Source organism: Astyanax mexicanus, chromosome 1 (assembly GCF_023375975.1).
Source record: "Astyanax mexicanus isolate ESR-SI-001 chromosome 1, AstMex3_surface, whole genome shotgun sequence".
NCBI classification, from domain to species: domain Eukaryota; kingdom Metazoa; phylum Chordata; class Actinopteri; order Characiformes; family Acestrorhamphidae; genus Astyanax; species Astyanax mexicanus.
The window spans coordinates 25,533,875-25,551,158 of record NC_064408.1 but is presented as its reverse complement, the minus strand read 5'-3'; the positions used below and the strand labels follow the sequence as shown (position 1 = coordinate 25,551,158).

Below are 17,284 nucleotides of genomic sequence, written 5' to 3'. Positions count from 1 at the left end.
TTCTGGCCACTGCCCATCTGAGCAGCGCCTACGCCTTGTTGCTACATCCGAAACAATGAAGCTTTGTTTACTGTGGTCAATAGACTGCTGTTCCTCATCCGGATAAAGAGGAGAGGAGACAAGCATTAGCCGTCTCTCCTTCTCTCTCTCTTTCCCTCTCTCTCTCTCTCTCTCTCTCTCTCTCTCTCTCCACTGTCAATCTCAGACTAACCCCGGCCTAGGCTCAGGGGCATTGTTATAAATTAAGACGCTGGCCGCAGACGGCCTGTCTGCACGGCCGGTCTCTCTAACCTTGTTTTCCCCCTCCAACCTTTTGGCGCGCTCCCCTTTTTGATGTACGCCGCCATTACGCCTAATGGCCTTCATCTCGCATGAGCCGTTGAGGCTTCGTTAGACGCCGATCAGGTGGCTGGGGAGTGCGGACCTGCTCCCGATAAATCAACGCCAGTGCCCGGAGGAGTTCGGAGCGGACGACTGGAACCATCTGGGCTCTGATGACCAAACAAGTGTGTTTAGGTCATAACTGAGGAAGAGTTGCGTCATGAGGCAGCAGGTCATCAATAGCCGGCTTATGAAGGCTCATTTGAGGAGCTGATTTTTTTTTTTTTTTTTTTTTTTTTTTTTTGCAGAGGCACGATTTTCCCATCCTAATTCCATTACCAGTAACAGCAACTGGCAGTGCCTAATACCAGGCTGGAGTCTTCTCACACGGTCAGCTGCAGTCAAACAGCCACGAAAGGGACTGGAGTCCATTAGTTGGAGTAATTTCCTCGCTATTGAGTTGTCAAAGTGATGGCCCTCGTCTCAATCTGCCCCAATGACACAGCAGTAACAAGCCCTAATACAGAGCAAGCAAGACAGGATAAATAAAAGCAGAGAGAGCGAGAGATGAAGAAAGAGTGGAACTTATAGAAAGGCAGTGCACCTCTTCTTTAATTGGATCAGTACTGGCCACTACACTGCCCTTTGTTTTGTAGATAGGTGGGTGGGTGGGTGGGGGGGTAGCTTAAGGATTTGCTCCCAGTACATCCCGGGGACAATTAGCACACTGGTCAGCAAAACTAAGTGTGTCCATCTAAACCAATTACACGGCCTAAGTGGAGGCAATGCTAGCCAGTGGCGGAGGATGGCTCCTGTACTGATTAACTGGCAGACACATTGACCCCTGCTGCCCCCTTAACTCCCCGAGGGGGAAACCACTGTCATAAGCGATAAATCTGGCCCTCGCTCCGCTCCGGCTTAGAAAAAAGCTCCGAATAACCAATATCCCATTAGGCATGAGGTGGGCATGGCTAATAGCATAAACATGGCTCCTGGTGGACTGATCTTTGTCATGACTATTGAGGTTACGGACGGCGCTGGGTATGACACAATAGGGAAAAAAAGGGCCAATCTTTAGGATGCGATTAGGAATTCGGAAGGAAGTACTTTAGACTTCTTGTTTAGCCTGTGAAGATCCAGCCTGAACTATTGACTAGATTAGCTGAGCTGGATGAACTTATTAAAAAACACGGAGCTTAGCGCGATTACAGAGTAGCTTGCTCTCAAGAGAATTTGCAACAGGCATACTTACAAAAGCACACTTCCAGAATGCAAGTTAATCACACTGCTCTGACCTTCACAACGATGCCTCTTCGTAAATTGTGATTGCATTACTGTCAAAAGTGTATCCCAATCTGGATAGATGTTATAGACTGCAATATAATGTGATTATAAATTAGCAAAGCATTGTCCTGGTAGGGAAACCTTAGCTTTGTCTGTTAAACTCATTACTGTTTATTCACGATCTAATTCAATATTTGCGGGTCTTAATGTTAAGAGACTGTACTGATCCGAAGCCACGCTTTCAAATCATTTCCTTTAAAGATTTCATGAGTACCTCCTTTGCGGTGAGTCGATATGTCTGCAGATTATAATTTCCATACGGCTCCTCGTAAACTAATGCTGTTTCTTTAAAGAGCACGTATCGAGGAAAATCAAACTGTTTCCTAATTGTTTCAAACTTTAGGCCGCAAGAAAAACACTGTTAAAGTGATAAAAAAATAAAAATAACAGCCCACAGTCCATTTAGTTACAGAAGCTACGGAAACAATCATTGGAAATGATGGAAAGTTCTGACATCACAAATACAACACATTTACATTCAGTATATTGACTAATCAGATCATGGCAATTTAGCTTTGCCTATTCAAGATTACATTTTAAGAAGTTTTTTTTTTTCCTGAATTTGTATGTCTTGCTTTAGGCCACCCATAACAGTAAGCCACACCTAAAGTATAGCTTTACACGTGCATCTCTGGACAAGCTGAAAGATCAGCTGAGAACCCTTACTGAAAGTGATAGATGCATGCTGACTGACAAGGTACAGCAATACTATAAGATTTTGAACAAATATTTAATACCTGCTTCACCAGAGTTACACAGTGCAACCAGCAGCGTGCTGAGCCTGAAGTACCAAAGACAAAGGAACTATCCTTCTATTTTTACAATTTAGTCACCAAAATGCCAACAAATGATTTTAAGGTAAAATGCTATATTGTTGCATAAAATGAGATGTGAGATGTCTTCATTATTAGTATAATAAAAATCACAGTAATAAAAACAGCCTATGTAACTGTAAGTATAAAGGAAAAAAAGGATGAAAATATTCATGATGACAGACAGTTGACAAGAGGTTTTATGTTGCTTGACTGCATAACCTGTAACGACTTAATGTTTAAACTTAATGTTAAAGAAATATATATTCATATATCATATATTATACTAAATATTTTATCAGTTTCAACAAAAACAAAAGCATTTGTCAACCTATTTTTGTAAACAACAGTAACTTACCAAGACTATATGATAATAATGTAGCAAAATAAATTATTTAACATAAAAATAATGTATTTTTTTCAAAAAATATGCAAATTACATAGAATGCATTACACACATAAACAGTTGTCCCCTAAAAAAATCACAGTACATATAAACTAAATAGACTGCCTTTAAAACAGAATTCATCACAATACTGTTTTTTTTTATTGTTTTAAAAACGATAGTGATGTCATCGTTAACAATACGATATGTCAAACCCCTATCTCACACTGAAATTTGAAATGTGAGATGTGAAAAGATGAAAAATCCTTGTCATGTATCACAGGTTTCTGCCTGCATTCACACATACATACCCTTAAAGTGTTGCAATTCAATGGCAAGTTCAGGCCCTCCTTCAGAACCAATATAACCAAATCAGCGGGACAACAGAATCCATTAATACCCAGAGGAATGAGACGTCCCCCCCCCGTCCCCTCCCTGTCTGTCACACAGAAATCGCGTTTCGCCCTTTCCCTCCTGCTCTTGATAGATCCCTTTGTTCCCCGGCGCCATTATGCATGTCAAGTTGTAACAGCATTTCCACAAGCTGAAAAGCGAAAGCACGGGTTCGAATTAGAGCCATTACCGTGAATCATATTTGAAAATGTCAGGGCTCGGAGAAGCAGAAGGTGCGCTGCAGCTCCAGGCCTCAGATCCTGCCTGACATGTCTCCGCCACTGATTGCATTATATTAATGTATCAATTACACTGAATGTGATTGCCCTTTGACTGGGGATCAAAGCCGAATCTCTCGGGCAAGAAGATCATTGGATTAGACGGGGGTGCCGGCAGCAACAGATACATCGCTAAAAAGAATCTGCCGAGGGCGCTCGAGGGTCATGCGTCGCCTTATAGCTTTAGCGCAAGTACACTTTGCCTCTTTCGTGCTGGTCTGAGGCCTGCTCTGTTTCACTGTTCCTGTTTTTACTCCCATCGTCCACAAGGAAAGCTTGCTTTAGATCGTTTACATTTACATTTAAGGTATGTAGCAGATGTACAAACACAGCTAGTTTATAGAGACTAGGATCAAGAGATAAACAATGTTTGATAAAGTTTAGAACCCTAGGAGATTTCTTTGTGAACTCTTTGTAAAGATGAGTGAGTCTTTAGTCGGCGTTTGAAGACCGCAAGTGACTGTTCTACATTACATTACACTTACAATACATTTGGCAGACACTTTTGTCCAAAGCGACTTACAATAACGATATTACATAGAGCAATAGAAGCTCAAGGTAAAAAAAAAAGCACTTTAAGACAGGGTCTAAAGGAGGTAAATGAGAAATAATAGGATAGAGGAGGTTAGGAGGGGAATAAGGTTAGAAGTAGTTAGTGTGTTAGAGGTGTTAGGAGAGTAAGTGCTCTTTGAAGAGCTCTTTCTGCGTGTTTCAGCCTCTTCAGCACCTGCTAGGAAGTAGATTGCTTTTGTTCAATCTGGTTTGACAGTGTTATGCATCTGCTTCTTAGCGTACAGTACACCAAAAGGCTAGACTAAAGCAGGACTGAGGGTTGGCTGCCGTTCCATAAACACCTATTCCGTCTGACTGGACGTTTCTGGCACTACATGCAAGGAATGTGTAAACTGATCTCTGAAGTTTCACTCTGCACTGACAACCCCAATTGGACGCATCAGTTTCATCTCGTCCAGTGGTGGAAAGTGTATCTGCTAGTGTACATGAGTAATTCTTTCCCGTACGTGTAGATCAATTGTGTATTTTCACTTGACTTGTAATGCTCCAACACAATTTAAGTGAAATATGTTTTCTCCTCAGTCGTGGTTAGCGCTGTTTTCGTGTGCCCCAGCTTGCCCCGATCGCACTTTCGACTCGGCTGATTCTGATTATCCGGGCCCACAGTCCTCGACACAACACTGCACCACCAATAGCTATTTTTTACATCTTTTTTCCAATCTATGGTGGGCTTTGCATACTGGGCAAAAAAACAAAAACAAAAAGAAAAGAAAAACTATTATTCCCAAAAGGACCGGGATCGTGTGAGTATCTTAACAGATCCGTGTGCCGTTGCTTTGCATAACGACATAATGTGTTCTGAGGTTTTCTGAACCGGGAAAGCGTGCTTTTCAAAGCTCTGGCGCTCGAATAGTGCCTTTCAGAAAAAAGTAATGTGTGTGGTACATCCTTGCTTTAACCAAAGAGGGAATTTCCCGTTGAGGCTTTTGCTTCTGCTTGTATTTTTCAAAAGCCTGAGGGACCTGGTTTTAATGTTTTGAGAATGACTGGTAATAATTATGGAACATTACTGGGGACAGATTCTTTTTGACGTCATCTAAAATGCAGACATAAAAGGGTTTCCCCACAAAGGAACAGGCCTTAGCATTGTTGCTGTAAGATTGTAAAACAAGGGGTTTCAGGGAACCCATTGACTAGGAGTGGAGGAAATCACCTTAGAGATTCTTAGATGCACCTCGATTCATGGACAATCCTGAATCTGAATTCTAAATTCAACAAACTCCAACCCAAACCACAAACTAAAAATGCTGCTTGGTTTGGTCCAGAGAATGTATTTTGGTGTTTTTTCCCATTGTGCATCAGTGCTATCTGTATGTCCCAGTCAGATAAACCGATATACCAATTTACGCGCCTATGTAAGTCACAATTTTTGAGACACATAGACCAAATTCGGATGGGCTATATAACTTATCTGAAAATATGCTGTACAAACTGATATGATGTCCGATTTTCATACAATTGTCCCAGTGCTACATCTCACACACCAGCAGCTCTGGAGGTATCAAAAGTTTGGACACCCAACACGCCAGCCAGCGCTCCAGTACTGTGTGTGTATGGAGGAGCTATTGGATAAAGCAGCTTTTGGTCAGAAGTTTAGACATCCTGACATCCCAGCCAGTGCTCCAGTACTGTGTTTGTATGGAGGAGCTACTGGAAAAAGCAGCTATTGGTCAGAAGTTTAGACATCCTGACATCCCAGCCAGTGCTCCAGTACTGTGTTTGTATGGAGGAGCTACTGGAAAAAGCAGCTATTGGTCAGAAGTTTAGACATCCTGGCACCTCAGCCAGCGCTCCAGTACTGTGTGTGTATGAAGGAGCTATTGGATAAAGCAGCTATTGGTCAGAAGTTTGGACATCCCGGCACCCCAGCCAGCGCTCCAGTACTGTGTGTTTATGGTGGAGCTATTGGATAAAGCAGCTATTGGTCAGAAGTTTGGACTAGGGCTGGGGCGACGCATCGACATAATCGACGTCATCGATTACAAAAATACATCGATTTGCATAACGTGCGTCGGCGCGTCGTAAACATGGCGGCGCCTGTGGAGAGTATTAGAGGTTAGATCGGGCCCAAAAATTCCAACTGGCTGTTTTCGGGCTGTTTTAATGAGCGAAATATGATCAGAATTATGTTAATTAACACGGTAACATAGAAGCATAGAACTATTATTTAATTAAAATGATTTTTAAGAACAGCTAAACACAGTTCTGCAAGTCAAACGCGGAGGAGTTCACGTGCGAGAGAGAGAGAGAGAGAGAGAGAGAGAGAGATTTGCTTGTTCTACTCACAGGTGAAGGTTCTCTTTGATCTCCTCGTGCTCATATTCTAGTCCCATTCATAATTCTGCAGCTCCCTCAGTGTTTTCTGCCGTATTTTGCGGCTAGCGCGAGCGCTTACAACTGACACCGCGGACCGCGAGGTGCCGCCGCGTTTGTGCCGAATCCGACTCTCTGCTGAATCTGACTCCCGCTTCGCGGACAGAATCGGCACAACACCCCCGCTGTAGAACTGCGGTAGTGAAAACAGCGCTTATAAATAAATTAGTTTAGTTTCACTTTCAGTTTTCGTTATTTTTTTTTTTTAATAAAAATATAATTAAAAAACAGACGCCTACATCTCGGACTATTTTCTGGAGCCCGGGTCGGATTTACGGGCGGGCCTCGGGTCATGTCGGGTTCGGGCAGAGAATCTAAGCTCTAGAGAGCTTGGACTCCGGAGAGCAATCTCCAGCTACAAAAAAACGCCAGCGGGCATCTAAAGTTTGGGAGCATTTCACGCAAAAGGGCAACAATGTGGTCCTCTGCCATACGTGCAAAAGGAGCACTTGAAGCGCAAACATCCAGGAGCACTATGTCAACAGGGTCACACAGTAAGTTACCGTTTACATCAGGGTCTCCGCGGGTGTCCTTAAAAAGACTTAAGGCTGTCTACCAAAGGTTTTAAACCTGCCACAGGCAGAAATTATACATTTTTGGTTTATATTTGTGCATGGCATTTCGCAGTTTCCAGAAACAGTAGCATTATTCATAAGTTCAGGTGTTTAGCTAAGCTAGCTGCCTTAAGTTATTTTAGCTAGCGCCGTCGGCGCTGCGGTGTCACACCGTTTTCTGTCACCGTCGGAATTTTGTGACCAGTGCTCACGGTTATGAGCGTTCATTGGCAAAACGGAAGCTTTCTATACTTACACCTTACCCTCAGCCCTAAACTGAACCGTTTTGGCCAGTCGGGGTAAACATTAGAAACGAACACGTTTCGAATCGGCCAGTGCACCGGTCTGCTGAGAACTACTTGCCAGTGGTCACAAAATCTAGCGGTCACAGAAAACAGTGCAACACACGGTTGTGGTGTATGGGAGCTTATCCATTTTTAGCGTTATAGATCTAAACAACGTGCTGTACATGTAAGTGATTATAAGTGTGGGGTTTGGTTTAGTAGGCTTGTGTTGTTGTTGTTGTTGTTATTATATATAAATATAGTAATTTATCGTTTGCTTTAAAACGTAAAATAATTATTTAAATATGTTTCTCAATGAATAGATTAGTCGACTAATCGAAAAAAATAATCGTTAGAATAATCGTTTAAAAAATAATCGTTAGGGACAGCCCTAGTTTGGACATCCCGGCACCTCAGCCAGCGCTCCAGTACTGTGTGTGTATGGAGGAGCTACTGGATAAAGCAGCTATTGGTCAGAAGTTTAGACATCCTGGCACCTCAGCCAGCGCTCCAGTACTGTGTGTGTATGGAGGAGCTACTGGATAAAGCAGCTATTGGTCAGAAGTTTAGACATCCCGGCACCTCAGCCAGCGCTCCAGTACTGTGTGTGTATGGAGGAGCTATTGGATAAAGCAGCTATTGGTCAGAAGTTAAGTCATCCCGGCACCTCAGCCAGCGCTCCAGTACTGTGTGTGTGTATGGAGGAGCTATTGGATAAAGCAGCTATTGGTCAGAAGTTTAGACATCCCGGCACCCCAGCCAGCGCTTCAGTACTGTTTGTGTATGGAGGAGCTATTGGATAAAACAGCTATTGGTCAGATGTTTGGACACCCCGCACATCCAGAGCAACACATTAGTAACCACCTAGCAACCACTGAGGAACACCATAGCAACACCATGGACACCTTAGCAACACCTTAGCAACCACCAAGCAACCGCTTAGCAACACCTTAGCAACCAGCCACAAACCAGCACTGTAATCACACTCACAGTTTCTGCAGGAACCGCAATCTAGTTTTATAACTGCAATTAAATCATAAGGTGTCTGGAGATTCTCACCCTTGACAAAAACAAAAACTCACTGAAACACGCAGAGATGTTCCCCCAGTTTTCTCTTCTCTTCTCTCCACCAGCTAGGGCTCCCCCTATCACACAGTGCGCCAGTGCTATCATCTCTGGAAGACTGAAGGCTAGCGAGTGTTTCTGAATGCTGAGGTGTCAGGCTCCGGCCTTTTCTGGGCTACATGAGTGAAGCACATGAGGCCTGCTAAACACACCTTTTCACTGAACAGCTAAACTTACTTAGAGGAGAATGAGGAAAAGAAGTATTGTGCCAGGTCACAGATACTCACCCTGAATAGGGATGTGTACTGGCAAAAACTTGTGATACTACATGTATCCCAATACAGGACTTACATAGTATTTGATCTATCCCAATACACAGCTCTGAAAAAATGAAAAAGGTTTGTGTGTGCACTATTGAAATAGTCGTTTCATTTCATCCCAGCATTTCGCAACAGAGGTAGTTTTTGTCCACCTTGTGGCCGCTGAAAGCAGCTTTATCTCAGAGCATGAGTGAGCGTGAAGTGTGTTTGACAGCCGCTAAACCCACACCCTCCATAATGGCGTTAAATTGACAAGGGAGCACTTCTCCTTCGCATGCTCCTCTCCGGCGTGCGCACGCATGCAGGTTAACAGGTCCAGCGCGTCTGCTCTTTGACTGCCTAGGTGTCTGGCTCCGGCCTTGTCTGGGCTACGTGAGTGAGATAGATGAAGTGAGATGGATCACTGGGCCTAATTGGACTCGTGTCGGGATGAGGAGGTGTCTGAGGGAATGACACGCACTTACAATGTGAAGAGGTGTCTCCTGATGAAGTTCAAGAATAGCAGGGAGGGCATATCTCTTTGGAAGCTCTGGAAAGTGGCACGGCGTTTACGAGGACAGTACAACATTTTCACATTCCTCACTAAGCCCTCCATGCGCATCAAAAGCGATGAAATGCTGTGTTCTATATCATGGCATTAGCAGCTATTTGTATTGGATTTTTATTTATTTATTTATTTATTTAGTTAGCGCATTCTCTTCAGTTAGCACTGGGATGGAGATAACAGCGCAAAGTGAAGGGATTAGCCCAGATAAACCACTCCATCACTGCCACAAAGCCTGCACTTTAAAGCCTGCGTTAAGTTACACTGACCCAGGTCAGAAGGTTGGACACCTCTTCAGCTGCTTGTATTTCCTATATGGTCATAGAGGGCTTTATAGGAAAGCACTTTTGATATATACATTTAACCTTAAACCTCCATATATTATAATGCACAAAACATAAACCCTAGCCACACAAAAGCCAAGCTAATAATAGTGAATAAAGATTAAGCCATAAGCTCCACTACCACTCAAAGCCTTTCATTTAAAGCTAGACCTTAAGAACTACTGTATTGCAGCATGCATTGTGGCATCCTTAGCTTGCACATAGTCTGACTACAGTACATATATTTGTACTGTTGGTTAGTTTTGTTTGCATTTTACCTGTAGTCATCAATTTCCTCACTTTTCCACCAATATTGTACTATAACACTAAGAACTAGGGGTGTGCCGTATCGTATCGTACGCAATAATATCGCCAACATTTTTGAATATCGTGAACGATATTATACCCTGAAATATCGTGCCACATCACCCACCTCTAATTATTATCACATCAGGGTACTACTCTTTTTTTTGCTGTTTTTAGCAAAAGAAAAATTCACACCTTCCTCTTTTCTGTACAATATGATTCATTTTACTTTAATACTGTACATGTGGAGATATTTGGAGTGCATTATTATTAGTATCATGATATTCTGGATCATTTACTTCTGTTACAAATCTGATAAAATTCTTATATTTTTTAATATCTTAGTTAGATGTGTGCCATATCCTATTGTATGCAATTATAAAATAAAATGTAAATTTTGTTGCAGTAGTGTATTTTTAAATGTTATTTTTCAAATTCAGTGTTTTGCCATATTGTCAAGAGTATCGTTATCGCAAAAATACTATGAAATATCATGATATTATTTGAGGGCCATATCGCCCACCCCTACTTAGAACCTTGTTTCAGATGTCTATAGGTGAGCCAACAACTGTGCACTTTGTAGCTGGATTAAGGACACGTGTTTGGTATAGTGAGGTCAAAAAATATGCCTTGCATGGATCAAACGTGCAAAAGGCATGTACTAATTCTCAGAACTCTTTCATCCTGCATCCATTAAAAGGAACATTTCATGTTTTCTTCATTCATCAGAATAGACATTTATCGGCCAATCAAACAGCATATAAGCCCCGCCCACTGCACTGGAAAATGTTAAGCCTATCATTTATTTAGTTTTACTGCATATAAAGGTTTTTAACGGTTATATAGGATAAAAATAACAATGTTAAACATTGTTATTATTTTTCAAAATAATTTATTTAATCATTTTTTTATGAATTTATTTACTGACTCTTGTTTGCGACTGCATTACATTCAGAAATAGCATTTTCTTTTTTCACTGGAACATAATTCAGGTCTGAGAGGGTTAATTAATCATGGGTTTGTTTTGGGACTAATGTAAAATAAACCAATCAATGTTTTACTTGCCATTCCCTTTATTCTGGATTCTGCTTATTGTTGATGTAAAATGTGGGTCTATACTCTGTATGATGTGTTCTTTAAATTGCCATATATAATACATATATTGGATAATACTACTGTAAATCATAATTTATTCCACTTTTTATTCCTTTTTATTTATTCCACTAAACAATCAATAAAACCACAATACTATACTAAAATAAGCTATGCCCCATGCACTGATATCTTCTGGCAACAGCACAACCAGATAGGAAATCGATCATTATTGTTAGATTTAGTGTTGATGTGTGTGTGTGTTTTGGACATTTATGGAAACACGGAACAAATCAGGTCCCATATTTGTTCAATACAGGACTCAACGTTAATTGCCAAATTAAGGGCGATTTCATATTTTACAGGACACGAGGTAATCCTATTTACAGTTATATAAAAATGTTTTGGCACCCCTGATCATTTTCGTGAAATATTTAATTAAAATTGCTGATTTGAACAAGGAAAGAAAAATAATGAAAATGGTCAGGGGTGCCCAAACCTTTTCATACCACTATATGGCTGTGATCAAAATGGCTACCTATTTAGATTTAAGGGCACTGCTTACATCATCTATTTTATATAAAGTGGAAATTGAATACGATTTTGACCGCACTATAAACTCCCACAGTGCATCATAATTTAATAGTAAATATCATAGTATAATACATGAGCTCAATAAAACTAACTACTGGAAATACTGTATGAGGACAGTCCCAGCTGGCATTTCAACGTTGAATAAACGTTGAAACATCATTGATCAACGCAGATGTTATGGTTGAATCAACATTGAAACAACTGTTGATTTAAAAAAAAAGGTGAATCAATGTTGATATAGCAACGTTGTTTTAACGTCATATGTTTAACCTTTAATAGACCATAGCTCACTAAAATTAGAAAATCCTATGGTTAACAAAGTGTTAACAATAAACTTACATCACTGTAGTAAAGCTGAGTATAACGAAAGTTACCCACCACTACCAATCTGATTCAAAATCTGATCTCAAAAACACTAAAACAGTAAAACTATTAGAACATGAACATGATGTTAAATTAAAAGCAGTTACTGCACATAGAAGTAAAACACTGTTTCATTCCTCCATCCAACAGTTTTTAGAAATTATATGGTGATGAAATGTAAAATGCTGATTCAAAAGGCAGAAGGTTGAGGACATTATGTTGATTCAAAGCAGTTTCAGCGTTGAAACAACAACATACATTACTTTAGCTGGGCGTGTTTGGTTTCAAAAGTGCACAAATATGAGTTGGACGGTGTTTAGTTTGTTTTAAAAGTGCACGAATATGAGTTGGACAGTGTTTGATATGTTTTAAAAGTGCACGAATATGATTTGGACGGTGTTTGGTATGTTTCAAAAGTGCACAAATATGATTTGGACGGTGTTTGGTATGTTTCAAAAGTGCACAAATATGAGTTGGATGGTGTTTAGTATGTTTCAAAAGTGCAGGAATATGAGTTGGACGGTGTTTAGTTTGTTTTAAAAGTGCACAAATATGAGTTGGACAGTGTTTGATATGTTTTAAAAGTGCACAAATATGAGTTGGACAGTGTTTGATATGTTTTAAAAGTGCACAAATATGAGTTGGACAGTGTTTGATATGTTTTAAAAGTGCACGAATATGAGTTGGGTGGTGTTTGATATGTTTTAAAAGTGCACGAATATGAGTTGGATGGTGTTTTTTTAACATGTTTTAAAAGTGCAAGAATATGAGATGGATGGTGTTTTTTTAACATGTTTTAAAAGTGCAAGAATATGAGTTGGATGGTGTTTTAGTATGTTTTTAAAAGTGCACGAATATGAGTTGGACATGGACTGTGTGTGAGGTGAGTAAGGGGGTGGATGGGGCACCTGATTGACCATCTTAGTACAAAAAACAGCCTTGGGGAAGAAGCTTTTGCAGAGTCTAATGGAACTGGCCTTGAAGCTGCTGTACAAAAACATGTAATTACACAGTCTAATACCATTTTACTGAAGGCCATTCATTATAAAGCTGCATAACATCAATAACATAAACATACATAAATATATTTAAAGCAGCTTTCATTTCTATTTCAACAGGCAATCAGTGCTAAACATGCTAGAAATGCATTCAATTCAGTAAGGCTGGTTAGCATTATGCTAAACAGTCCCTATTAGCATTGAGTCCTTGGTTTTTAATTCGTTTACAGACCTTGGCTGTAGGTTCAGAGCTGGAACATGGAGACACGGCTCTGGCTGGACTGCCTCGTCAGGTTCAGCAGCAGCAGCAGTAGCAGCTGAAGTGTGGAAAGCTCTGCTGAAAGATCGCTGAGTGAACTCACACTGTGGTCTCTGCTGCCCTCTGGTGTCTGATCATCATAATACAGCAGCACTAAAGCAGTACTTCCGTTCTTTAACTAATATTTATGTCTTTATGCTTAAGTTATTTTTATTCCAGTGTTCTTTTTTATTTTTTTATTTATATATATATATATATATATTTTTTTTTATTATTATTATTTATAAATTCTCATACACTGAGAAATAGTTTGAGACCCAGTTTGGATCATTGAGAATTGTCCATTTCTACACAGCCATAAATTTACTCAGAGCAAAACAAGATACTACTACTACTACTACTACTAATAATAATAATAATAATAATAATAATAATAATAATAATAATATTACAATATCGTCACTGTTGTGCAAAAATAAACAATATGTTTTTTTTATCATTTATTTAGTTTTACTTCATAGGGAAGATTTGTGAAATAAAAAGGTTATAAAAAAAGTTATATAGGATAAAAATATTTTTAAAAATAATTTATTTATTCAATATTTTATTAATGTATTTACTGAATCTTGTTTGCGACTGCATTACATTCAGAAACAGCATTTTCTTTTATCACTGGAACATAATTCAAGTCTGAGAGGGTTTATTAATCATGGGTGTGTTTTGGGCCTAACATAAAATAAACCAATCAATGTTTTACTTGCCATTCCCTTTATTCTAGATTATGCTTATTGTTGATGTAAAATGTGGGTCTATACACTGTAGGATATGTTCTTTAAATACATATATTGGATAATACTACTGTAAATGATCATTTATTACACTTTTCTCAACATTCTGTTTTGTTTTTTTCCGTGTTTCTCACTTTTACATTATTTGAAGTCTGAATATTGTCCTTTTTAATGCACTAACAAGAATTTTCCCAAAACAAGAAACCGGTGAATGTGGACCCAGATGTGATTTTCTACAAAAAGTACAGTTAATCACATTTACCTTTTTACAAACCCAGAAACTCACATAACGCCTACCTAATTCTGCAGTTACTGTAGTAATGTGAACGTGTAAATGGTTATGTATTTGAGAACCAGTAGGGGGCACTAGAGTAGAGCTACTGTGAGTGTCTTAGAAGAAGAAAAGCCAGTTGAAGCTGGTAGCTGCCCAGAGAACAGTGTTGTTGTGAGTTCCAGCACCTTGTTAATTAAAGTCATTGGTCTGTTTTTTTTTTTTACTTTTGATATCACAGATATCACAGTTACTAAGACATCTTTCAAAATGGCCGACTTCATGTTGGGCAGAGCTAATACAAGCTAAAAGGTAAATCACGCTGCAACATAATACCTACCGATTCCTGGTGATATTGTGGAACACTGGAGAATGTTTGTGTCAGTGACACCTAAAATCACCAGTATTCTAAAAAAGCAAAGTATCATTAAAAACACAGTTGGCATAATAGAGCCTCGATAAAATTTTGATATAGAATTTTTATGTCAAATCAAGAATTTTCCTTCATGAGTTTTCATCCATTGCAACCACCTCAAAACACCTAGCATTACCTAGATATGTCCACTTTTTGTTTTGATGTGGCATCTCAAGCAGTTCAACTGTCTGCCTTTTTGTCCTCGTTTGAGATATTAACTATTCCTTTGCAATTCATCATCAGATATGTTTGAAGTTTATTTCTGACTAATACCAAGAGAATGCAACATGCAACTCCCTAGGAGCAGTTCGACAATGTACACAAAACAATGTGTGTAAAATGCCCCTTTTTCAAAATGGACGACTTCCCGTTGGGCAGAGTCAGGCATACCAATACTGAAAATGAGTGAGTTCGTGAAAAATGTGTCAAATTTTCACAAATTCAATATAATTTAATACATTTAATAAAGTTTTTTTTTCAACCAAAATACATCAAATCGATCAATTTGATAAGGCTGTCACATTTTAAGCACTTTAAGTATCAAGCGCAATACATGAAAATACACAACTTATTTTTCAGTTAACTTAAACCTATTGTTCTGTACAAGTTACTTACATGATTTAGAATGATGCTATATGTTGCCATCGATTCAAGTAATATAGGGATGATTTATTTGAACACAGGATGTTTTTGCTGTGAGAATAGATGAAGTTGGCTGAAAGCATGTTGTACATCTCTGCTCTAAACAATGTGGTTGACGAGAATGACTACCGTATTTTTCGGACTATAAGGCGCACTTAAAAACTTTTAATTTTCACAAAAATTGACAGTGCGTCTTATAATACGGTGCGCCTTTTGTATGGATTTTACTCGTCAGGTTGTAAGGAGCAGTAAACACACACTCCGTGCAGCGTTATAGAGAGTTTCAGTGCTATACAGAGTCCAGAGCCGTGCAGCTCCGAGGCTGAGCAGCAATAGCATTAGCTAGATGCTAACCGCTAAGCTAGCTAGCTTATTCACTGAGATCAGTATTATCTAAATTTTACTCGTCAGGTTGTAAGGAGCAGTAAACACACACTCCGTGCAGCGTTATACAGAGTTTCAGTGCTATACAGAGTCCAGAGCCGTGCAGCTCCGAGGCTGGAGCAGCAAATAGCATTAGCTAGCTTATTCACTGTTCAGAGATCAGTATTATCTAAATTTTACCCGTCAGGTGTAAGGAGCAGTAAACACACACTCCGTGCAGAGCTGTGCCGCTCCGAGGCTGGAGCAGCAATAAATAGCATTAGCTAGATGCTAACCGCTTAGCTAGCTAGCTTTTTCACTGTTCAGAGATCAGTATTTTCTAAATTTAGCACTTTTAATACTGCTGGAGCAGTATTATTAGAGTTAGATGCTAATCGCTAAGCGTTCACCGTTCAGAGGTGAGTTATCGGCCTGTAAGTCTGTGCTGCTTTGCCTGGCTAGCATTAGCTAGATGCTAAGCGCTAACTCTCTCAGAGGTGAGTTTTATCAGCCTGTAATCTGCTTGTTTACCGTGTTAAAACAAGCTACGGGGGACGAATCGCTAGCTAATATCTCACTGTCTTACCAGAACACGCAGGATTACTCAGTGTAACGCTGTCGTTTAAGTTTGGGTTAACTTTACTAGTTTAGGTGACTAGCTAGCGTGCTAGCGGATAGCTATGCTAACGCTGGTGCAGCAAGCCTTAGTGGACATCTGGAAATCTAAGCTTACTGTAAATAAACTGAAGCACGTTACTCACCCAAATAAACAGTTTTCAGGAGAGGAATCTGTGTAGATTAATATCCAGCACTCGTTTGACTTTGAAAGAGCTATATTTTGTATACTGAGACGCTCCACCGGCAAGCGACCACCCCCGGTGGGGGAAGGGAAACATGGCGCCACCCCTGTTCACTTTGATATAGGCACCCTTTCTAGTGTCACTTAACGCGCCTTATAATGCGATGCGCCCTATGTATGGAAAAATAGCAGAAAATAGGCGTTCTTTGATAGTGCGTCTTATAATACGGTGCGCCTTATAGTCCGAAAAATACGGTATACTTTTCACCAGTATGACCAGTTTTACCTACACTATATTATTTTCACAGGAACAAGCCCAACTCCTGAAAAACAACCCCACGACATAACCCCCCAAACTTTATAGGTGGTGCAGCATAGTCAGACAAGTACTGTTCTCCAGCCATCCACCAACCCGGTGATGGAGAAGCATGATTCGTCACTCCAGAGAACACATCTCCACGGTTCTAGAGTCCAGGGCTGGCATGCTTTACATGACTGCACCCAGTGCTTTTTACTGCATTGCTGGGTGAGGAATGGCTTAATAGCACTGACAGGTGACTGTGAAATATTTAGTAGTAAGACAATTTCATGACTGAAAGTAGCCATCTTGTATGACCAGCTTGATGACTATTATACTAGCACACAAGTAAACTGAAAACCCTCTCTTTGCCAGCTAAAAGCAAAGCTGGTTAACATTTTTTTGATGGATTTCTATTTGTTAAGACCAAAGATCAGCATAAAACCCATCTGAAGCCAGCTACCAGCAAAACTAATTTTTAAGCATATTTGGATATTGGATCTTTGGAACAACCTTTTTAATAAAGT

At 39.9% G+C, this 17,284-nt stretch overlaps 1 protein-coding gene across 1 annotated transcript in view; it reads right to left on the bottom strand.

Moving 5' to 3' along the window:
- Positions 1–352: 352 nt before the first annotated feature.
- LOC111191737 (protein piccolo-like) overlaps positions 353–17,284 on the bottom strand; it is a 54,580-nt gene continuing 37,648 nt past the window's right edge. The window contains exon 10 of the mRNA XM_049466524.1: positions 353–491. Coding sequence (XP_049322481.1) covers positions 353–491 — 139 coding nt within the window. The remainder of the gene's footprint in view (positions 492–17,284) is intronic.